At 38.8% G+C, this 24,552-nt stretch overlaps 1 protein-coding gene across 4 annotated transcripts in view; it reads right to left on the reverse strand.

Moving 5' to 3' along the window:
• Positions 1 to 24,552, reverse strand: part of PLS1 (plastin 1) — a 95,476-nt gene that overhangs the window by 34,263 nt on the left and 36,661 nt on the right. For all 4 annotated transcript variants that reach the window (XM_010952241.3, XM_045514692.2, XM_045514690.2 and 1 more), the window contains 3 exons: positions 8,298 to 8,403; positions 4,099 to 4,262; positions 1,831 to 1,960 (listed from right to left, as the gene is read on the reverse strand). In XM_010952241.3, coding sequence (XP_010950543.1) covers positions 1,831 to 1,960; positions 4,099 to 4,262; positions 8,298 to 8,367 — 364 coding nt within the window. In that variant the 5' untranslated portion in view covers positions 8,368 to 8,403. The remainder of the gene's footprint in view (positions 1 to 1,830; positions 1,961 to 4,098; positions 4,263 to 8,297; positions 8,404 to 24,552) is intronic.

Genomic DNA, 24,552 nt, shown 5'->3' on the forward strand with positions numbered 1-24,552 from the left:
ACTGTTCCATATCTGGTTCTAAATAATGGTAACATGGGTGTATTCATATGTAAAAAAAAATCAAGTCATATACTTAAGAATAGGGCACTGGACGCACTTTACTCTGTGCATCTTATACCTCAATAAACAAGTGAAAAAGAAGCTGTGGTATATTTACACAATGGAATACTACTCACTGATAAAAAAAGAATAAAATAATGCCATTTTGCAGCAACATGGACAGACCTGGAGATCATCATTCTAAGTGAAGTAAGCCAGAAAGAGAAAGAAAAATACCATATGATACCATTCATATGTGGAATCTGAAAAAAAAAAAAAAAAGAAAGAAAGAAAAAAAAAGAAAAAAGAGGACACTAATGAACTCATCTACAAAACAGAAACAGACTTGTAGACATAGTAAACAATCTTATGGTTACTGGGGGAAAGAGGGTGGCAAGGAATTAATTTGGGAGTTTGAGATTTGCAAATGTTAGCCACTACATAATAGATTTAAAAAATTTCTGATTAGCACAGGGAACTATATTCAATATCTTGTAATAACTTTTAATGCAAAAGAATACGAAAACAAATATATGTATATATAAGTATGACTGGGACATTATGCTGTATACCAGAAATTGACACATAACCGACTATACTTCAATTTTAAAAATTATGCTCAAGAATGTTCATATCTGCAAAAAAAAATTCTGTGGTGCGAGACATCAGAAAAGTAGTTACCTCTGGGGAGGCACAGTTACAGTTAGAGACATGAGGGAGCCACTGAAGGTGATAGAAATGTTGTCTGTTGATGTGGTTGGCAGCTGCATGGATGTAGTTACATGATGTATACACGTGTGAAAACCCACTGAGCTGTACACAAAAGATTATAACACTTTGCTAAATGCATTTCATACCTCAATAAAAAGTTTTGTTTTTTAATGAAAAAGCCATTTCATTAGAATGGACAGGCAGAAGTAGAGTTAAGGACTAAGTACCTTTCAAAAGATGGAGGTGGCTATTATAGACCATTGCCTTTCCACTACGCTTCCCTGGTGGGAAAAGGTTAGGAAAAAAATACATACAATGGGTAGGAGAAGTGTGAGTGCATTGTTAGGGGAAAATCCACTTAGAAAGGAACAGAATCAAGAGGATAATTAATAAATTCAAAGGAAGAAAGAGGGGGAGATGTTACAGTACATTTTTATCAACAATTTAAAAGGCAGAGTTCCAATTATGTTACCATGAACAAAAGGAACTTGGCCAAAGGTTCTCAGACATCTTGATCCTGAGAAGCAAGCTGAGCATGGCGCAAGCCATCTCCTCTTAGGAGTTAATGTGATTCTGGATTTCCCACTGAGCAACAATCCAGTGAGTCTATGCAATCAAGCAAATGAGGTGCTGTGCTCTGCTAGTCACTTGGTGGCTTGATAAAAGATGAATCAGGCATCTCAGTTCCCCCCCAGATGGGAAGTCCTTGCAATAAACCTCTCCCCCACCCCTAAAACAGGTCTGAAGTAAACGCACTTCACCAGTCAGGATGAAAAATTCATTCAAAGGTTATGATTAAACACATTCAATGCTGAAATACACATGACTTCTGTTTTTCTGTTGTTGCACACTGTGCCTGACACATAGTAAAAACTCGCTGATTTCAGTAATTCTGGGGTTTTTCACTCTGACACCTCTGAAATTAAGGTGCATTTCAAATCTGATGGCATGTTATAATTTAATCTGATCTTATCTCAGTGGCACATAAAACAATGGTGTGAATTACGATAAATGGCATGTTAGTTTGGATGAGATATAGGACTTGTTGAATGAAAGATTAAATTTGGAGCAAGTGGTTACCTGAATAAGAATGCTGGGTGCCCTCACTGGAAATGGATGAAGTTCCTCCAATAGCAGTAATCCCCTCCCTCTTGTTAATTATTTTTCTGAAGGTTTTGCTGATGTCTTTGCTTTTTAACTCTTGCATTAGCTGGAATGGAATAGAAGTAAAGTTGACTCTTGATTAGATAACCATTAAAATCCTTGCAACATAAAAGATGGTATTTATTTTGATGTCATTCCAAATAAATAATCAGTTGTTCTTGCATTTGAGGCTTGTATACAGAGATAACTCTAACGTCATCTTAAAACACAAAATGGACAAATGTTTGCACTTCAACCTAGAATTAAACTCAAATTGTACACACTGAAATTGTTCTTCTAGATGTGCCGTAATCTTTTATACTTGAAAACTAAAGAATAACTAGCTACATGATAAAGACTTTAAAATTCCTCAATGAAGGCATTTTCCCATCTGAATGGCTCAAATGTATACATGTTAAAGTAAAGAAGTCAGCTTTTGCAGATGAAACAGGCTTAGAGAAACGCCCTCTGCCGGTCACTTTGTCACCAGGTCACTCCAGAGCCTTGCCAGGCTGACTTCAGTCACTTCACACAGCAGCCAGAGTAAGTTTTTTTTTCAAACAGAGTTTTATTAGGTCTTAATAGGTTTTAACAGGTTTATGTCATTAAGTTGTTCTTGTTTTGGTTTGCTTTTTAAATTCTTCTTATTTATTTTTAAGTGGCAGTTTCTTTTTATTTATTTACCTGTTTATTGGGGGGGGTAACTAGGTTTATTTGTTTATTTATTTTTTAAATGGGGGTACTGGGGATTGAACCCAGGACCTCGCACATGATAAGTATATGCTCTACCACTGAACTATACCCTTCCCCTTCAGAGCAAGTTTTTAAAAATGCAAATCTGATCAAGTTTCTTCATATTCTATTCCTCCCACATCACTGGCTTCCTATTGCTCTTGGGACTAACAACACTTTGATGGCCTGACCCTGATTCACTTCTCCAGACACATTCCTCACCCTTAGTAACTCAGCTCCAGCCACACTGATTTTTTTTGCAAGTGCTTAAGAGGATCAACCATCCCTAGAGCCACACAGCCTCTACACGTGCTCTCACCTCTGCCTGCCTTACACATTATTCATTTCCCTATTTCCCCCATGCACCCCTTTTATTTGTTTAACATCTTCCTTCAGATCACAGCTCAGTCTTCACAACTTCTGGGACAGTCTTCTGTTTCCCTGAATCTCTGAGTTCTCTGGCCTCCCCACCCCTACCCCCACCCTGCCACCCAAGTTCAATTCCTCCTACTACAGACTTTCAAAGGACCCGTCTTGCTCTGTCACAGTGTTTAGCACAGTTATTTGTTGTCCCTCTGTGTGAGTCTGTCTTCCCCACCACCTGTAAACTCCAGGAAAGCTGGGGCAACATCTCTTTCTGTTCATCACATTATTCACAGTGCCCAGCAGAGTTCCTGGCAAGAAAGGAGCTCAAACATTTGCCCAATGAATAAAGAATGCAAAAGCAGGCAATTTATATTCCATTCGTATATATTCAATTATATTAGTGAATAAACTAGTTTACTCATTTTCATATGTAGTCATGGTGGTGTTGACGGACAGCAGTGACAGCTCCTGCTCAACGCCAGCTGGCAATGGCAACTGGGTGAAGTCCTCTCTCTTTGCGGGAGAGGTGTGAAATATAGGAGACTCAATATTCAGTTCTATAATCTACTTTTCTTTTATTGGTGGAGTTGTATATTATTTTTCATCTTGTTCAGTTCCCTGAACCCTGAGATAGTTCAATCATGAAACCAGAGGTGGCATCAAAATTCACCTGGTGACATTTACTGAAACTGAGGATTCAACTCATCACAAGGAAATAACCAATTTCTATTAGGTATGTCTTCCATTCCTTAGCTATTTCAGTTACAAAAAATGTTCCACTTCCCAAGACAGAGTGCTAAGATGTGAAAATACTCTGCATACAGAGATAATCAATAAGCACTGAACTCAACTGTAGTTTTATTAGGGCCTGAACTGTTATTATCTAAATCTGACTTCAATCCCAACAACTTGAGAATAATTTTTTCCTTTGTTTCCCGAATTATTTGTGGAAATTGTTGCTATTGTTGTTATTATCATCATCATCATTTTAAAGCACTGTTTTTTCTAGTCTGTGAAGCCAGATTTAACCCAAGAGAGCAATGACATTACTAAAATTCTGCACAAAGCAAAACAATCAGTAGCCAGGAGAGGATTTAGATTACTTACTGACACAAACTCTTCAAAACTGATTTTGCCATCTTTGTTACTGTCAGCAACCGCTAGAATTTTCTCCACGATCTCGCGCACCTTGTAGCCAGGCAGAGGAAGGCTTGCTTCCTTAAACAGGTCCTGAAGTTCATAGTCACTGACGTACCCACTGTTGTCAATATCTGTAAAGATAAATTATGAGCTGTCAAATATCACTTGAACTCCGTTGGAGAGGTGCACTCAGAAGGCCATTTGGGAGATTCACAGGCAGGCAGAACCTTTCAGGTTGGTTTCACAAGTGGCAATAGTCTTTTCTCCTGCACCTGAAGTGTACAAGGTATGCTATACACTTTATCAAAAACTTCTTATTTAATGAACTTTACCCCCAGAGATTTAGGGCTACCATATGTATTTTAAGTGTATAACAAGGACATTGTGCTGACAGATGAAAAACTCAGGTTTAACACAAAACTAAGTTTCAAAGAATTAAGCCTGGGGAGGTCTCAGACATCGAGAAGAAATACAGCAGCAACAGTCATGAGGGAGCGCCCACCCAGTCTTTGACTTCTTCATAGAATTTACAAAAAGGATCTGCTGGCCCCACGTTCCATATAAACTTTGTGCAACATGCAAAATACACATAAGGCACTTCTCGTCTATATTTCACCTGGTGGCAGTTCTGTTTCATTTGTCAATAATTCATTGCATCTTCATTACGTCTTCATTACGTATTTATGATATCATTATGTAGGCTGAATCACGTTTGATGTCATTTGGAGATTAAGTGTTCGAGAAATAATTTCACACGCACATTTGGACTCTTGGAAAAGGGTTTCCAGGCATTTTCACATCATCACTGAGATGCCCTTACCTGGGTTTTCCGTAGAGACTGAATATCAATTCTTTACACAGAAAAAAGGCAACACAAGACACTTCTAGCCAGAATTGGCAACAGGGCTTTGGACTGTTTGGTTAGTTGCCTGGACCCACCTTATATAGCCTCTCTTTGCTCATCTGGTAATAGTTGCTTTGTTTCCTATATTCTTTTTCCTCTCAGTAAAAGAGCTGTCATCTCATAACTGAATTAATGTTAAGACAGAAAGTTTTCTTTCAGAGTCTCATGCACAAGTTTTAGAATTAATCCTGTTTGGAATGATGAAAAATGTCTAAATCAAGAACCAAAATAGTACTATACTCTCAAAAGTCAGCTGGGAAGGAAAATTCCTTGATATTGCAATAATTGCTTTCTTTGAATTTAGAGTAAAGTCTTATTATTTAGTACATTACCAGTTCAAAATTGTTTCCTATAATTCTTAAGTGGACAAACAGACTAGATAGGCTTACTTTTATCATAGCACTGTGGTGGGGAGTATTAAAAATTAAACAAGGTCAAGACAAAGTTTCTTACCTGCTAACCATGATGCTAAACTAATATTAAGAGTTAGAGCTCTGAAGATGGACAGACCTGCATGCTTAAATCCCAGCCCCATCTTGACAACCTCTGTGGTTTGAGTGTGAAATGATAAGAAATAATAGATACGACTTAATGAGCACATATTCTATGCCAAGTGATTTAAGAACTTGACTCAACTCATGAAATCCTTACAACTTTGAAGTAGTTAATAATATTATTCTAATTTTAAAGATAAGGAAATCACAGCTTAGGTTAAATAGCCATAAACATAACAGTTTAAAAAGAAACGAAACTTTCCTACAACTCAACAACAAGAAAACAAGCAACCTGATTTAAAAGTGGGCAAAAGACTTGAATAGACATTTCTCCAAAGATATATAAAGAGCCAATAAGCGCATGAAAAGACACTCAACGTCACTAATCATTAGGGAAATGCAAATCAAAACTACAATGAGATACCATTTCATACTCATGAGGATGACTATTTTAAAAACAAACAAAAATGGAAAACAACAAGTGTTGGCATGGATTTGAAGAAATTGAAACGCTTGTGCTTCCTGGTAGGAGTATAAAATGATGTGTTCACTATTGAAAACTGGTAGTTCCTAGAAAAATTAAACATAGAATTACATGATCTAGCAATTTCACTTTTGACTGTATACCCAAAATAACTGAAAAGGGAGACTTGAACAGATGTTTACAGCAACATTGCTCACAACACCAAAACACAGAAACAACTCAGAAGCCCATCAACAGATGACTGGATAAACAAAATGTGGTAGAGACAATGGAACATTAGTCAGTCTTAAAAAGGAAGGAAATTCTGACACATGTTACAATATGGATGAACCCTGAAGACATTATACTAAGTGAAATAAGTCAGTCACAGAAAAACAAATATTGTATTATGCCACTTATATGAGGTACCTAGAGGAGCCAAATTCATAGAGACAGAAAGTAGAATGATGGCAGCCCCATCGGGCAGGGGTGGGGGCAGATGGCTGGGGAGTTAGTCCTTAATAGTCTTTATTGAGTATAGTTTCAGTTTGGGAAGATAAAAAATTTCTGGAAACAGATGGTGGTCATAGCTGCATAACAATGTGAATGTACTTAATGCACTGACCAATACACTTACAAATGGTTAAAATGGTAAATTTTATGTTATGTATATTTTACTACAATTTTTTAAAAAAAGACAAATATTTTAAACTCTCACTTCTCCATAGATACCCCAAAATATCCCACCTAGCAAGGTTGGATGCGCATGTCCCTCTGCCTCTGAGAAAAGCTGTTTGGTACAAATTAGCAGAGGAGTACTAAATTTATGAGTAGCAGTTTACCGTATAAAGCAAGGAAGTATATATTCTGCTAGTGTTAGCACTTCCCTCACACAGAGCAATTATCCTGCTGCCAGAACTGTTCCACCAATGAATTATTTATTCAAAATATCACTAAATAAATACTGCAAGACTGTATGTCCACGAGTCATCAAGAGTAAAGCTGGCGTGTTAAAGAAAACACACTGCTAATTCACTCATTTTATTAAGACCTAGATAGCACTTTTATTCAAGCTACCAAACTGCACCTATAAAAACAAAAAATTACTTCCTCTGTTTCAATGCTCGAATTGAGCAGAACATTCCAATAGTTGCCCAATTTTTGTCTTGAAAAGACTGCACAATGTAGGTAATACCTAAAACGTGTCTTTTAACAGTAACTTTTTAGAAGTCATACCATATTCACACAATGCTCTGCTGATAAATGCACCACCCACAAAACAAAGACCACGATCAGGGCATTCATTATGAGCCTAGTGTGGCCACCACGCAGACAATATTCTGGAGATTTGAGTTAGTCTGCAAATGGCTGTGCAGGGAGAAGTGGACAGGCCCAGAGATCGATAGAATTCACTTTATTTCATAGCAATGGTTTGGAAGTCATGAGCTACCAGCCATTCCATCAGTGCACACTCCCTGTCTACCACCTGACTCTGTTTTCACGGGGTGCTCTGATGCCCTGGGAAAGAGCCTGCTCAGGAAGGGGAAGGGGGTGGTGTCACCATCTCAATGTTCACTCACTGGGCTCACCTTTCACCGGGGTCACCTTTCACCTGCACGCATGTGCAGACTAGAGGAAAACATGGTCTTTATATTCTCTTTGTTTGCCACAGGTCTCCTAAGAGCAAAATGCAGAACTGCGATCCAATAGAGGGGGAGGGAATTTTTTAGAAGAAAAAGTCAAAGCTGTCCAAATGATGTCATAAAGGCAAAGCATGGAATGGCTGTAAAACTGAAAAAAGAAATCTAAGACATACGGCCTTTAAAAACAACATTAAGACTTTTTAAATTATGCATGAGGGAGGAGAAAAATAAGATATACGGCTTTTAAAAATAATATCGAGAGTTAAAAACATTCTGCACGAAGGCAAAATGTTCATATTTGTGACAAACACATGAAGGCCAGAGTTCAGTTTAGAGACACGGAAGTGTTTCTTTATTTTTTCTCTGTAATGAGATCTTGTTAAGCATATTCAGTTACTCTGTCATTCATTAACCTGGATTATCCTCTGCAAAGAAATGGTCAAAGAATTCAAAGTCCAATTCTCCTAGAAATTCAAACCAGTCTTAGATTATCTTTCAGAAAGAAAGAAAGAATCCAGTGAAACCCAGATGAAAAAAAAAAAAAGGAATAAATTTAGGGATTAATGGATGGTAGTAGAAGCAATAAAAGGTATTGTTCCACTCCTGGAAGGCTGATCTGGAGCAGAATAGTTAACATTGTACTCAGTTTTTCTCAAGCCTACCTATTTTATTAAATGCTTCTTGGAGTTCTTCCAGCTCCTCCCGAGAGATCGTAGTGGTACTGTTCTCCATCTCTGAATAGCAAAGACTACCTTCAGGTCTTTATACCTAGAAAAACCAATGTTAGAAAAAGAACATTAGCCCCTGGGAAACCTTTAACCAGGCAGTAAAATATCTAGAAGTCACCTGAGTGGCCCGGCTGACAAGGAAAAAATAGGAACAGAGCCCCTGCTAACACTCTTTCGCAGCCTAGGGCATAACTGAGACTCAGGAAGGGGAAGAAATACTGGTTTTTTATACACCCTGTGCTTATCTAGGACATGGGCATTTCTCAATGGTTTGTATAATTTTCATATACACTTGACCCCACTATTTCAGAAAAATAAGCATTTCAAAGTTGAGAACAGTCTATGAAGGATGTGGTCAGAAAGTAAAATTTTAGGATATGAATAATGTCCATAAAAAGAATAAAGTAAGTTAGAGCCTGATGGAGCTCGTGGCTTGAACGTTCACAATATTTGACCACTGCTACCTCCTTTCTCTCTCCCGGTGCAAGGACTCTCCAAGATCTGTGGAGCCCTTCTTACAATGAGCACGTGAGACAAACGAAAGAGAAAAAAAAAAAATGATGTAAAGCTGGGTTGTAAGAAAAGCAAGCATGTGGTATTCACTGTAGAAAATAAGTGGTAACTTACTGGTAATGCCCAAATCAGAAATTTTAATTATCCACAATCCTACTACCCAGAAACGTAACTAGTATTGTTTTGTTGTCTACATCTTTCTGATCTGCTTTTCAAATGCACCTGTACCTTTTTTTTGAGGGGGGGAGGGTGTGAAAATATGAGTATGTTGTAATTTTTTTGTACTAATACATTGTATATATTAGCATAATATTTACTGGCCACGTAGTCCTATGTCATAATTTATCTGGTAAACTCTTTGTTTCATGGGTACTTGCATTGCTTCCAGTTTTGCATTATAAACGAGTGCTACAGTGAACTTCTGCATAGATAAAACTATGCTTATCCATGTTTATTTCTGTAGATAAATATTTCTAGGTGGAATTATTTACACTTCTAGGGCTTCTGATATGCAACAGGGCAATTCTTACTTTTAAAATGACTTTGTGCTTCAGCTATTCAACGTAAAGCTAAAGATGATACACACCTAATTACATTAGAGTTAATACATATTTCAGAAAGTAAGTGAAAATGAGTGTTTTATAAGATAACAAGAACTGAAGCTAAATAGGAAATTCTCTCTTTTTACACACTTGTATTTATATAAGAGGTTCAACGTCATCCCTGAACATTTCTAGTTTTTCAGGGAAGCACATAATTTTTGAAATAATTCATTAAAAATTTTCACTGATCATTTAAAAATCAAATCACATGAAGCCCTCTAAGAGTACAGTTCATTTGTGATCTGTATATCAACTTGTTTAAGATTTTTGTTCTTTCAAAATGACAGATTTTTTTAATTGAAGTATAGTTGCTGTACAATATTATATAAGTTGCGGGTGTACAATATAGTGATTCACAATTTTTAAAGGTTATATTCCATTTATAATTATAAAATATTGGCTGTGTTTCCTGTATTGTACAATATATCCTTGTAGCTTATTTTATACCTAATAATTTGTACCTCACAATCCCCTACCCCCATATTGTCCCTCCCCTTCCCTTTCCCCACTGGTAACCACTAGTTTCTTCTCTATATCTGAGTCTGCTTCTTTTTTGTTACATTCACTAGTTTGTATTTTTTTTAGGTTCCACATGTAACTTTATCATAGTGTCTTTCTCTGCCTGATTTATTTCACTTAGCATAATGCCCTCCAAGTCCATCCATGTTGCTGCAAATCTCAAAATTCATTTTTTTTATGGTTAAGCAGTATTTCATTGTAAAAATACACCCTATCTTCTTATCCATTCATCTGTTGATGGACACTCAAGTTGTTTCCATATCTTGGCTATTGGAAATATCACTATTATGAATGTTCGGGTACACGTATCTTTTTGAATTCGTGTTTTGGGTTTGTTTGTTTGTTTGTTTGTTTTGGTATATACCCAGGAGTAGAATTGCTGGGTCATATGGTAGTTCTGTTTTCAGTTTTTTGAGAAACCTCCATACTGTTTTCTACAGTGGCTGCACCAATTTACATTCCCACCAACAGTGCATGAGGGTTCCCTTTTCTCCACATCCTCGCCAATATCTGTTATTTGTGTTCTTTTTGATGATGGCCATTCTGACAGGTGTGAGGAGATATCTCACATGGTTTTGATTTACATTTTCCTGATAATTAGCGATGTTGAGCATCTTTTCATTTGCCTGTTGGTCATCTGCATTTCCCCTTTGGAAAAATGTCTATTCAGTTCTTCTACCTATTATTTAATTGTATCTTTTTTTATGTTGAGTTGTATGAGCTGTTTATGTATGTTGGATATTAACCACTTATTGGTCATATTTGCAAATATTTTCTCCCATTTAGTAGGTTGCAAAATGACAGCTTTCTACGTCTTACAGTTATTTTGGGGCCTGATTCTAATTAAATGTGTAATTAAATCTTTTGGTTTTAAATACACACACACACACCATTGCCCACTATTTAATTGTACACTGTTTTAAAAATATCTAAAGAGTTCAAGTCAGTGGAGTAGGAAAAAGGTGGTAAATGAACTTCTTAATCCCCAGATGCAGTTTCTTACATGTTAGCATTAAATACGTATTCACACTTTATTGAATTTTCACTTTTAGAATGTTTTACTGTAGTTAAAACTATTTAAAGGCATACTTATTTTGTGTTGAAAGAGATTAAACAAGTCCTTTTAGGACTTCTAAAGATAATTCCCCAGTCTGCAAAGTGCTAACTCTATCATGCTGGTTTTGATTCTGTGGTTTTGGACATCCTATTCAATATTCAAAATGGTTTCTATTCCTTGCCTCAAGTTTTAAAAATAGTGGTCCAATTTTAGCATCTGCATTCCACAGAAAGGCTGCAAATTCACAGTTCTTGTGTTGACCTTGCATTTGAGATGATAAATATATCCAGGGTTCTATTCTTTACTTAAGCCTTCAAATTTATATCATTTGTTAATTACATAAAATATTTTTATTCCCCCACAACTAGGCAAAACCAGCACACAAACTTACTGAAAAAGCAATTTACCCAAATGATATTATAAGTATAAAGAAGTTGTTTCAAGTCCTTTGATATTCAAGTGAAACAAACAGGAAAATACAGAACAATCTTTAAGGTGTATTCTTAAAAGAGCAAAGCAAGGTGCAGAAAAATTAGTATGGTTGGAGGAAGAGGAGCTATATCAGTTGTACGTTTATAAGAGCATTTCCAGAAGGACACAGGAAAGGTAACAGCAATTGCCTCTCTAGGGAAAATGGGGGATTGGAGGCAGAGTGGGAAAGAGGCTTATTTTTCATTATATACTTTTTTATTTTTTTTTAGACTATAAGCCTATCAAAACCAAAAATAACTGAAAAATAACAGAGGTAGTTGTGGTAAAACATTGGAAACCAAAATAAATACTAGTGGTCTGAAGGTATACATTATACACTGATAGACTGTGGTAAGAATAACATATACAGTACCTAAATGTCACAATTTTAAGTAAGATCACCTATATTTCCTTACAGAGCAATATACTCTGATTAAAATAGTAAAATAATTTATAGCTTTCCACAAAGGCATGAAGACTTAGCAGTAGAGTGGTTAATGAAAAACATATTGCCTCTTTTCTAAGTGTAGGCTCATGCATAAAAATATAGTATCGATATTTTTCTAAGTTTTTGCAAATTTATAATAATGTTAGGATTCTTCAAAAACTAAGTACAGTACATGGTATGCCTTAACAAGCATTTTTATGTAGCACAATGAACTTATTGGGAGCAACATATACTATTGGCTGAGAAAATAGTTGTTTGATTTGATGTATAAAAGATTGTTCTGGTTTGATCCTCCAAATAAACTACCTACTATCACGTTTTTCAGTGAAACAAAAAGTTTCTGCTACAAAAAAAAAGCAATTACTTTTTAAAACTTTATGGAAGAAAATTAAAATTTCAAAATAGTATATTAACATTTTAGCAGAAAAGGCCAGTGACCCGATAACTAGTAACATAATATTTATTTTTCTTACTAGTCCCACACCGAGATGATTAATGCACTGTCCTAAGTGCTTTGTGTCCATTCTCACTTACTCCCCACCACTCCATGAGGTAGGTACTGTCCTCATTTTGTAATTGAGAAGAGGATGCTTCAAAGGATTGAGTAACTTTTTTAAGGTCACAGTGAATAACTCTCACAGGCTCATGGCTGAGCTGTGGCAGAACCTGACTCTCTCATTCCTGCCTCTAGGTCAGTATGCTCTGTAGTCTCCCAAGTACAATCTGATAGCAAACCTTAAAAACATACAAATATGTACTTGTATAATAATCATACAATGCTTTACATAATATATATAACATACATTATATACCTATGAAATAAGAATTTGCATTTTAAAGAAATTGGCCTCTGTAAAATTCTTTGGAAGGTTTTGAGGGAAAAATTCTAGCTAGATCAACTCATATTTATCAGGCACATAACCTGTCAGTTCTGAAACACTCTACAACACACAGTTACTAGAAGTTACTATGCAGTTTTTGAAATGAGAACACATCACTAACTGGTACACAAACACCTGGCATTGAAGCATACATACCTGGACGCCTGAGATGGCTCAGAAAGCACAGTTTTCCAAAGTCAGGTCTGAAAGATGCAGCCCAGAGGTGGCCAGGATCACTGACCAGAGACCCACCAACAGGGCAGGTTATGCTGAATTCTCTAGACCAATTTACCTTCTCATAGATTTTGACACGTGTCCTATACATCTTCAGTAATGCCAACCCTGCTTTCCCTCTCGGCTTTTTTTTTTTTTTTTTTAGCCCATATAATTCTAAGTAAAACCTGTTTTTGCCAATTAAAGCCTTTTTTCCCTCTCCCAATCCTCAAGCGTACCTGGACCCAACCCAATATAAATTCAGAAAGTTAAGGAAGTATATTCTAAAAATGAACTTCTTAATTTAGATGAAATTGGATCTGATCTTTTATCCTCCCTTAAATTTCTAACTTCCTTGAACCTTTAAAAGCTATACCAAAATTAGTCTAAGTAGCCCTTTATGACTGGCAGAATCCAAAACCCTTAGGACAGTTTCAGAGTTAAAAAAGGCATTAGGAACAGCCCTGAGACCAACAAGACTTTGACGCCTTTCTACCAGTCTCAAAAGCCCCAACTGCAAGGGACCAAAGCTCTCTTCACTGTTACCTCTTGGCTTCCTGGCTATTCTTTCCTCCCTCCCTCTGTGGTCCTAGCCAGGGTCACTGGAGATTCTGAGTTCTCCAGGGACCCTTACCCCAGCCCATCCTTCACAATTCCCTTCCTCCCTTACTCCCCCTTCTCTGCCATTGTAAACAATAATGGCAAATATTTACAGAGGACTTTCAGCAGGCCTGGAACTATGCTATCCTCCTCACACACAGGAGCTCACCATTTATCTGTTCTACTAATGGAACAAGCATCCTCCTTTAAAATGTAAATTAGGGGGAGGGGGCGGGAAGGGATAGACTGGGAGTTCAAAATTTGTAGATACTGACAGGCATATGTAGACTAGATAAACAAGATTATACTGTATAGCACAGGGAAGTATATGCAGGATCTTGTGGTAGCTCACAGTGAAAACAACGTGACAATGAATGTCTGTATGTTCATGTATAGCTGAAAGATTGTGCTCTACACTGGAATTTGACACAACATTGTAGAATGACTATAACTCAACAAAGAAAAATGTTTAAAAAATAAAATAAAATAAAATATAAATTAGAGGCCCACAGAAATTAGGTAACCTGCCCAAGGAAAGCAGACAAAATAAAAGATTCAAAATTAAATCTGTTTCTAGTGCCCAAGCTCTTAAATTCTACTCACAGTTCAATTAACATCCCTATTCTCTCACAGCAAGCATCATAGGTAGTTTTAAAGAAAGGATCAATGACTAATTCACACCTAAGTGTGAGTGACTAATAAACTCTCAAAGTGTTAATCATTCCATTATTCCAACCATATTTATATGTTAAGGGTAAGTGCCTGTTTTCTTTAGTAGGCTAATGGACAAATACATTGTTTAAACAACAGAATATTTATACATCAGTTGATTAAAAAAACTGCATCTATCTGTTTTCTCCAAAATATAGTTACATGGAAAAAGCAAACTGCAAAAAGAAACATACAGTATACCAATTATTGTAAATTATAAAAACACAAAATATTCTGTTGTTTATGCTGTTGTACATATGAAGTAAAACTTTAAAACACGTGGAAATGACACAACAAATTCCGACAGCGGTTATCTACGGAGAGGGAGGTAAGGGGCACAGCTTGGGGCTAGAACTGGATCTGTTCCTTTTTTTTCAAAGATAGATTTGGAGCAGGGGGAGGGTATAGTTCAAGTGGTAGAGCGCATGCTTAGCATGCACAAGGTCCTGTGTTTGATAACCAGTACCTACTCCAAAAATAAGTAAACCTAATTTACCTCCCCCTCTGCCAAAATAAAATAATTAAATAAAGATAGATTTGGAGCAATTATGGTAAATATTTAGCATCTGCTCAAACTAAGCAATAAGATGATGACTACCAGTTGTGTTGTTTTAAATAATTCATAATATAAAAAATTTTAATTTTTAAACTCAGATAGTAAAAATAATAAATAAAATAATAAAGATAACAAAAGAATAAGGTTTGAACAGAAGAAAAGTCCCTCTAGAGGCTTGGGGAAATTTTTTTTTAATACTTCAATTATGAACAGTCAAAATAGTATTATTGTGGCAGAATAATTTATTGAAATATAAAATTGTTTTATTCTTCCCCCCTCAATTAAAGTAGTAACTAACTTTTGTCTTAGGGATTCTGACAGCACAGAAGGTGAAACCAGCTTGGAATCTGTGGTCCCCTGAGTCTCTGGGCAGAAGCACAACCTTCTCAGGGCTCACCTGGGCTGGGTGTCCTGGGAGGGGGGCGGCAGGAGGAGGGCGTCTCTGAGAAGCCACCAGCTGAGGAAGACAGAGAGAAGGGAAGAGTATCCTGATGGAAAGGAAGGGGAACCTGTGAATGTCAGCAAAGAAGACAGCTGCCCCAGGGGAGGCAGAGAGGAGGGACAGACAACATGCAGCCGAACCTCCACTGGAGGGAGCCACGGGCCGCACCTGTGGGTTTGTCCCAGGCAGCCTCTGAGGACAGGGGACCCAGGACCAAACAGCTTCCTCTAAGCCTTGGCCCTGCTTCAGACCTCAGGACAACAGAGGCTGAGAGGCAGATTCTAGGTGCCTAACACTAGACAGTACTCAGGCAGGATGGGCCATCACAGTCAAAATGAAGTTGCTTTAAAGAACAGCAGGAAAGGGGTATTTCTTTCCTACTTGACTTTTATGGTAAAAGCCTTGATAGTGTTTCTCTGGAGAAGTGACAGGGATCTGAGGTTTCAGAGCATTTCAGTATCTCTGGTGAACGGCAGTTCTGCTGGTGTCCTGTCTCCTCCTTCCCTCCCTCAGAAACCCTCCTCCGAGCTCCCAGCACAGCCTTCCTCTTTTCCTGTTTCATCCTGTATTCACCTCTCCATTATGAGAAAGTCACAGGGTCACTGAAATAAGTCACTATATGAAACAATAAACAGCAAAGAAAAATGAATTAATTGAAGAGTTTTCTTTCTAGTTTAAAGAAAACCTGGACAATATTTTCACCTATCTGTAATATTCTCAGCATCTCCCTTTTCAATCATATTTCACAACAGGGAGCTGCATAGTTCATTTTGCAAAAAGCAGATATTCATATCCCCTATCAACCACACGTACACACAAGCACGTGCAAACATGCGTTTAAGAGAAAACAAGAACGAGAGAAAGAGACAGAGACCAAAGACTTTTGTAAGAAAACGGAAGTTCTTGGAAAAGCATTTAGCATGTGAAGGATTCATGTTGTGGCAAAACTCTCTTTCTTCCTTAAAGCAAAGTGTAAGTTAGAGTGGGGCATGACCCCAACCAGAATACCAGTGTAAAAGCCAGTGGTGAGTTAATAAGTATTCTGAGTTCAAAAATGGACTCAGGCAAAATAAATTATACAGAAGGACTTGGAAAAAACAACACTCCCAAGGACAGATACTGTCTGGAATTGGAAGCTGCTGGAACCACAGCTCTGACCTTCACTACTTTGTGTATGGGATTTGGTCACTCAAGCACTGAGGTTCAAATGTTACTTGACTTGTGCAATTGAATGAATGGTGTGATGAGTAAGAGTTGGTCACTGAATGGTTAAATCAGCATGTTAAAAAAAAAAAAAAAACTGGTTTCCTCTCACAAGGCCCTTTCTCCAGCGTTTTCCCCATTATCCCTGACTAACACCAAACAGGTGCCGACTCAGTTTTGAAACCCGAAGACTTAAAATCGTAGCAAGTGCAGAGGTGATAAAGGGTGGCCTGGGCAGAGAGGGACAAAGTGTACAGCTCACCTCCCACCCCGCACCCTCAACTCCACCCGGGTGAGTGGGCCCGCCATGACTCAGTGGTACAGACACGGCTCGTCCACTGCAGCCTGTCCAAGAGGCAGGGAAACCTCTGCTCCTTTTTTAGCTAAGCCAAGGTTAGGTACATGAATACATAAATAAGACAAAGTAGACTTTGTTGGTCAAAGCTTAAGTCAAGAGTCATAGACGCTTACGTCATAGAAGACCATGATTAGAACCACTTGGAGGTATGAAACGGAGGGGAGGCCTCTGTCCCCAGTACATTCCTGAAGCCTCAAGCTCTCTCAAATTCAATAAATGAATATATCTAATTTGTCAACTGAGGACATTACAATCCATGAAACGGGGATTAGCTCTTCTCAGGACCTGCTGGCCATGGCCCCAGGCTCAGCAACACTTCTGTTCCACAGCCCATGAAAATTCGACCCAGTACCTGAAGTCCTAGATGAGGAAGGAGGATATCTGATTCCCCACCTTTACCCCTTTTCTGATGTGTCCACAATGCCAGGCTGAGGCTCTCAAAGGGGAAGCCACTGCTGAGCATCAATGGACTGTTGCCAAGAGGAATCAGGCCCAAAGCTGCCTGATCTTCTGATTTTTAAAGGTAAGTCAGAAATCCATATTTTTATGCGAAATTTAATTTTTAAATTTGGCAAACAATTTGAATTACTATAAACACTAGGGTTGTCAGATTCAAACTCTAGTCTATTAATTTGGATTTTCACGTCTCTAATTTTAAGGTACTTCACTTGGAGGACATGCTGTGTGCTTCTCTAGGAACATTCCAAACTACTCATTCTAGGGCCAGAAGAAAGTATTTTGTCCCTTGATTTGTCAAAACCCAACCTCAGTTATGCACCACTCACCAAATCCCTGCCCCCAGTGAGGGACATTTCCAAGTGTCAGCTCCTCTGAGAAAAGAGGGGCCAGCAGGTCAGAAGCCCATCAGCCAGATTCCTCGCTCAGGTAACTGGATCTGCCCACCACCCTGGGATCTTTTTCTTCTCATTTTTTATTTATATCCCATCTTCTCTCCCTCATCCCCAGCCCCACTTCAGGACTTCTCTGGCTCCCTGAGAAAATTCAGCACAGTGTTACCCAAATTCGTGTCATACAATGTCACAACATCACCAACGCTTCAAGTAGAATTTTCTCAACATGTTTTGCTTTCTTCTCCAGCAACTATTTCTGTACTTCCAGTAACAGCACCAATTTTAGTTCTGGGGCCCTACTCATTCCCTATAATCTATCCATGCCTTCCAGGCCCAAGGCAATCAGCACGACACATTGTCTGGCCACAGTGATTTGGTTTAGGGGTGGGCATATCATCCAGTTGGAGCCCACAAGACATAAGAAGGCCTTTGTGGAGACTTCTGTAATCAGAGTCCACACTCTCCCCTGGACTGGACCCATATTCAAGAGGAAGTAGAGGCCGGAGCAGCTGTAGCCATCTTGTCTCCATGAGGAAAGGACCCACGGCTGAGAATGAAGCCAAAACCAACTCAGCAGAAAGCAGAGCCAGTGGGTGAAAGGAAACCACCACCTGGCAGGGCTGAGTCTTGAATCCCACTGTGCTAAAGCCTTTGTACTTTTTTAGTAACGTTAAAGAATATTTTTTAAAGCCAGTTAAACGGGGATTCTATTACTTGCAACAATGAGTCCAAACTGATAACATAGTCATAAGAGACAAAATTTACAAAAAGAAAACGGAAAGGGGAGTGTGTGTGTCAATTCCTCCAAAGATGGAGAGTATCTGGACATCCTAAATTGGGAAAGAAAATTAATCATAATAATGTTTTCTGAATAAATTTACATCTAGATAAGAAGTATTATTTTTGTCATAACTTGTACTTTACCCCACCACAACCCGGAAAGCCAGTAGAACAGTCAGTTTACGATGGCTCCCACAGGAACCAGCAGCATTAAAGATTATATTCATAACCTAAAGGCCTCCTAGCCTGTGGCTTCTTTGTACCTTTCTTTTTCCTTCCCTTTATCCAGAAAGGTTCTTCCCACTTCTCTCTTAAGTTATCTCTAGCTAAAGGTAATAAACTGAGTAGTAGTAATAATATGAGGAATGACAGGGCTTCCTGGTATGAGGCAGGGCAGAGCAATCAAGCTGCAATAATAAACATTCAAAGTCAACAAATCAAAAAAAACAAAGTCAACAAATCATTAAAATCAGGAAATTACTAATGCATTGCAGGTAGAGAAAAAAGAAGTAATCCACCCAATCCCCGAGAGTGAAAAAATATACATGCAAGACGTTTGCAGGTTTATCTGATGGCCCACCAAGCATCAAGTCCCTGGAAGTCAGTTCAATTTTCAAAGGAGTACTTACTCAGACCTCAATAGGACTCATACTATAATTTGCTGTGTGGCACAGTAATGTGCTTCCAACACACACAGAGAACAAGAATGACGCGGGGCAGACAAGAATTCCAGAATGAATCAGGCTGAAAAAAATCAAACTCTCCATCTATTCTTATAATTGCATTTTTTTATACATGATCAGATACTGAATGCAGTTATAGCTTCTCAAAGAAATTGGACAAAAACAAATTTTAAGTAGGAATACTAGAAATGATAGGTTTCTTTTTTTTTTAACATTTTTTATTGATTTATAATCATTTTACAATGTTGTGTCAAATTCCAGTGTTCAGCACAATTTTTCAGCCATGACAGGTTTCTTTATGAAGTCTATTTCCTACTTTTATTATTGTTTTGAACTTCCAGTTTACAATAATTTCCTGAGATGTCACTATATTGCTGTTTTAAAATTACACAAGCTGCCTAGTTATCCTCTATTCTTAAATTCTAGAGGAGGAAAACATTCTAAAAGCTGATGTCTCCTAGAACTAAATTTTCTATTGTCCTTTTTGTTCCTTTAAACTGTATTTCCATTTCCTTCATCAGATCATGGCCTTACTGATTTTGGCTAAACCTCTGCCTCTGGACCACTAACTCCTTCCAGAGTAGCAATTCTTGGTTCCTACTCTACCCTGAGAAGGGCCTCCTCTTTCTCCTGAGGCCTCTTCCTGCTGATCCCAGAACCTTCCTTCATGTCATTTCCTGTCCCTCCCCAAGCACAGCTCCAACTCCACCATGACTTTCTTCATTGCCCTCATTTCATTTCAGCACATGTTTATTGAGAAGCTGAGGCACTAGGTGTTGAACCAAGTGCTGGAGACACTCGGATGGTGACTAACACAGGGGCCTGGCTCTCCAAGAATTTACAGTCTAGGCAGGGAGTCAGTAAACCAGAGGTGACAGCAATGGCAAACACACGATTCCCTCACCCTCTGCAGACGTCACTCACCAAGCACAGCTCTTACCCACTCAGCCTTGAGTTGCCTCAGGATCACCTTTTCAACATGGCCCCCCATTTCAACATGGCCCCCGACATAGCCCCTCCCAGAGGGTCAGCTTTCAAGGTGAACTCAAATGCCACCTCCAGAGCCACACCACCAGCTGGAATGACATAAGCAGGAAAGGAAGAATCTTCTCACTGGCAGATTCAAGGAAGACTTTCTACAGGAGGTACCATTTGAGACCTTGAAAATGAACAGGTAGAGAGAGAATGATCTAAATGCCAGCGGAGGCAGAAAATTCTTGGTGGTTTCCCCACAGAGCACTCGTTATGACAAAATGGAGTTTTTGACGAAGTATCTGTGTTGTATTACAGCATCTTGTCACCTTGTAATTTTTAATTACAGAAGAAATGTAAGATATGCCATTGCCTTCAAGAAACCTAAAAAATTTCAAGGGGATAAGATGATGCAATATATTACACCTACCTTAAAAACCCACTTTTAACTTCTTGGTGACAGTGATGGTGAGTGAGCCTATTGAAAATGTATCACTCCTTTGAAAATCTTTAACTTTCCTGTTAGGCTTTTTGCCTACTGGCAATTTCCATCTCTGACCTATGAAAAACAACTCCTGCCATTTCAAAGATGCCTGCGTGCTACATCTTATATTCAGAACAGACCAACACTGGCCGGCGTGAAGACTCTTCCTTTTTCCATTCAAATAGGCCAAAATTCACTTTTTTGCACCTCAGAAAACAAATGATATTCTCCTCCAAGCCATACTTTCTAAAGAGGAATTTTCTATGACTTGTAGGACTTTTGGCTTCATCTGTGTCCCCTTACCTACTGACAATAGAATCATTTAATCTACCTACCTGGTTATTGGTGCCAGGTAAGGTATTTTGATCATAAGCAAGAAAATTAAATCTGGTAAAATGTGCCCAAAAAGGACCTCACTGGAAGAGCACTGGGGGTTGGCTCAGAGAATCAAGAGAGGGCTAAGCAAGCAGGGTCTGGAAGGACAGGTGCCAAGAAGCTCTAGGGAGGCCCACAGTGGAAACCATGATGCTCCACTTTGGAATGCCATCTCCAGATGCCTCAGCCACCTCCATCTGTGGATGGCAGCTTCATTCCCAGGATGGTGAGTCTAACTGGCAGAGCTCAAGCCACATGCCCATCCCTGTGGTCAGAGGGTACCAGGAAGACAAGATCTACATCTACTGAGAATCTCTTTGTCTTAGTGGTTCACTTGCCTTCTGCACATCTCTGTGTTTGCCTGAAGCAAAGACAAAGGTGTAAATCTGACTCCTAAGCAAATGCAGGTATTCCATCCTAATGGTCTTCTCCTGACCTGAGCTCATCACATCCAATTGAGAACACCTGAAGTTCAGATAAACAAGACTCAAAAAATTGCCCCCAAGTTCCACACCCAAAACCATAATCCACAGCACCCTACAAAACGGCAGTCCAAACAAGGCAAGGGAGACCTGGGTGCTCACTACAGGCCAAGCACTGTTCTGAGCAGTACACCTATTGTCTCACTTAATCCTCATAGCAATACCACGAGGTTGGTAATATTACAATCCCCATTTTACAGTTAAAGCAATTGAGGCCAAAAGCTTCACAGTCAGTGGCAGAGGTGGGATCCAAACCCAGGGAGTTGGCCGAGTCCAGGCCCTCAATTATATACTGCCTTCATAGCGGTGGTCTCCATCCATTCCCATCCACCCCCTTCCATCCCTGTAGCTCAAGTTAAACACCCTGTGGCCTTTTCTGTGAGAAGCTGCCCTAGAACCCTCCCTTCAGCACAGAACGGTTAGCGTGAAGTGTGGACACGGTGTGACCAGTCTTACTAGAAACTCAGGGAATGGGTGGAAGAGCTTGGATGAGCTTTGGGAAAATAATGTGAGTTATTTTACATCACATTTTTTTTCAGTCTCTGGAAAGGTACCTTGCTCCTATTTGCTATATATTATTCAATCACGGGAAATTAAACATTAGGGAGAGAATTGCTTAGATTGTCAACTACCTAGGTTGCCAAACATCTCACTCAGAATGGCTGCCTCAATACCAACAGCGAAGTGCTGGTGGAGAACAGGAAGACGTGAGTCATTTCCAAGTGCTCTGGAATAACCCAGGCATTATGTCCCAGTTTATAACCCTCTCCCCCCAGTTCTAGCCAAGAATGTCGACATAAATGATTCACATCAACACAGAGATCCTGGTCCAACCTATGTCCAAGTGAGCAGTGAAGTCCTACCCAGAGTGGTGTTTCCATGCCAGGGTTTGAACTTTAACGTCCAAAGCACACACTGGTTGTGCTTTGAACACACTTAAAGTCTTCACATTTTATGCAGATAAACTAAAACAGTGTTTCCAGGAGTTGAATCTCTGAGGTACTTTATTTTATAACCTGCAGAATCCAACTCTGACATTTCCTTATTAACAAGCAAAAAAAGGAATTATCACATCTTTGTGTGTTTTTTTAAGAATCCATAGAAATAATCCTAAATTTCTATAAATTATGGATACAATCATTAGTACAGACAAGAGATTTTTAAAAAAGAAGGAAAAAAGTGAAGATTCACATTTAATCATTCCTGTAGGACAGTTTAAAAAATTTTTGAAAAATGAAGGGGATAAACCTTGAAGTACTACTAGAATAAATTCAAATTGTTATCTAACGAAATACCCCTATGACCAATCCAACCCATACCATCAGGAGTCACCGTTGACCACACTACATGCTCCAGTCAATCATACTGAGCTGCACATCAGTGGGTCCCCTACATGTTAGTTCTTCCTTAATACCAATCTTCCATGTCCTTTGCCTAGGATTCCCTTCATCCTTTCCTCACCCTGTAAAATCCTAGTAATCATTTCATCCTGGTCAAATGCCATTCCCCCGTGGAGCCTTCTGCACCGAGCAGCTGCGTCACTCAGTAATGCCAAAGAAAATCATTCAACACTCTGGTTAGTTCCATTTTGCACGCTGCATTTTCTGTCCATCTTACATCCATCAAGGATTATGCATTTGGGATGTAAGAAGCAACTTTTTTCAGATCATCCCTGAAACTGACTGTTCAACACATTCCTTACCCACAGTTGGTGCTGAATGAAAATTTTCTGTATGACAAGTCTAGCAAATCATTCCAATCCTACCAAAATAAACTTGGGAATCATCTGTTCAGTGTAGTTTTTCTCTCCTAGCCTCAGAGAAGTGAACTGGACTCATCTACCCACTGTTCACTTACCTCCTCTTGAACAATTGCCATCACAAATACCATTGGCCCAGTCTTTTATTTTTCTGGCCTTGTATTGTTTCCTGTCTCTGACACACCATGTCTGCAATCACACTCCCTTCACCTTCCTGGTTCTATAAAACTCTCCCAGCTGATTTTAACCAATACCTTAAACCATTTTTAATGAGCAGTTTGTAGCAGACATGGCTTTTCTAGGTTTCTTTGGGCACTGGAAATATATGAAGAAAGAGTAAAATAAAATGACTATCAATTCAATTAAATTAAGTAAATAGTTTGTGACTACTCAGTGTTCAACAATATGTTAAGCAACAGAGGAGATATAAAAGAAATATTAGATGTATTCTCTGTACTCAAAAAGCTTAAATGCATTCACTTATTCATTCAGCCCATGTTTACTGAGAGTCAGCTACGCACTTAGCCCAGTGCTAAGCACTGGGAAGAGCATCAGGACACTGAATCCTGGCCTGGGCATTTCAGGAGTCCACACACTAGTTAAGGGGGATGTAAAAAACACAAATAGAAAATTAAATAGCAGCGTTAGTGTTAGGCATGTAATCAGTAACATTCAGCAGAAAAGATGTGAAAAGACTATAAATGAGGTTGAGATAATTTTTCAGATGTTACAAGAGATGTCATTGGGTAGATAGTGTGGTCTGCACACAAAGAATTCAGAGAGGAGGGAGAGGCTTTTGTATACCCAATGATCCAGAAAATGTTCCAGGGAGAAGTGGGAACTGGGGAGACTATATGTTATCTCAAGTACAACAGGGTGAAATTGCAAAATAGCACGTTTCTGTTTCACAACCCCCACACCCCCTAGCCTCCACCATTCCACTACTCCACCAAGTTGACTTGAAGGGGACTCAGGGTCTTAATGAAGGGACACCACATGGACCACAGACCAAGTGGGAATTCAGACACTTCAGTAGATGTCAGCAGGGAGGGACAAGCACACCCGGGAACTAAGCAGGAACCAAAGTCTCAGCAGAAGCCAGTGTCAGAGACAGTATTATCTCCTATGTGTCTCGAGGAGTTTGTATAGAATTGCTATTATTTGTTCCTTAAATATTCATTAGAAGCCATCTAAGCGTGGAATTTTCTTTGTGGACAGGTTTTTAACTA

The sequence above is a fragment of the Camelus bactrianus genome, chromosome 1 (genome assembly GCF_048773025.1).
Source record: "Camelus bactrianus isolate YW-2024 breed Bactrian camel chromosome 1, ASM4877302v1, whole genome shotgun sequence".
In the NCBI taxonomy this organism is placed as follows: Eukaryota; Metazoa; Chordata; class Mammalia; order Artiodactyla; family Camelidae; genus Camelus; species Camelus bactrianus.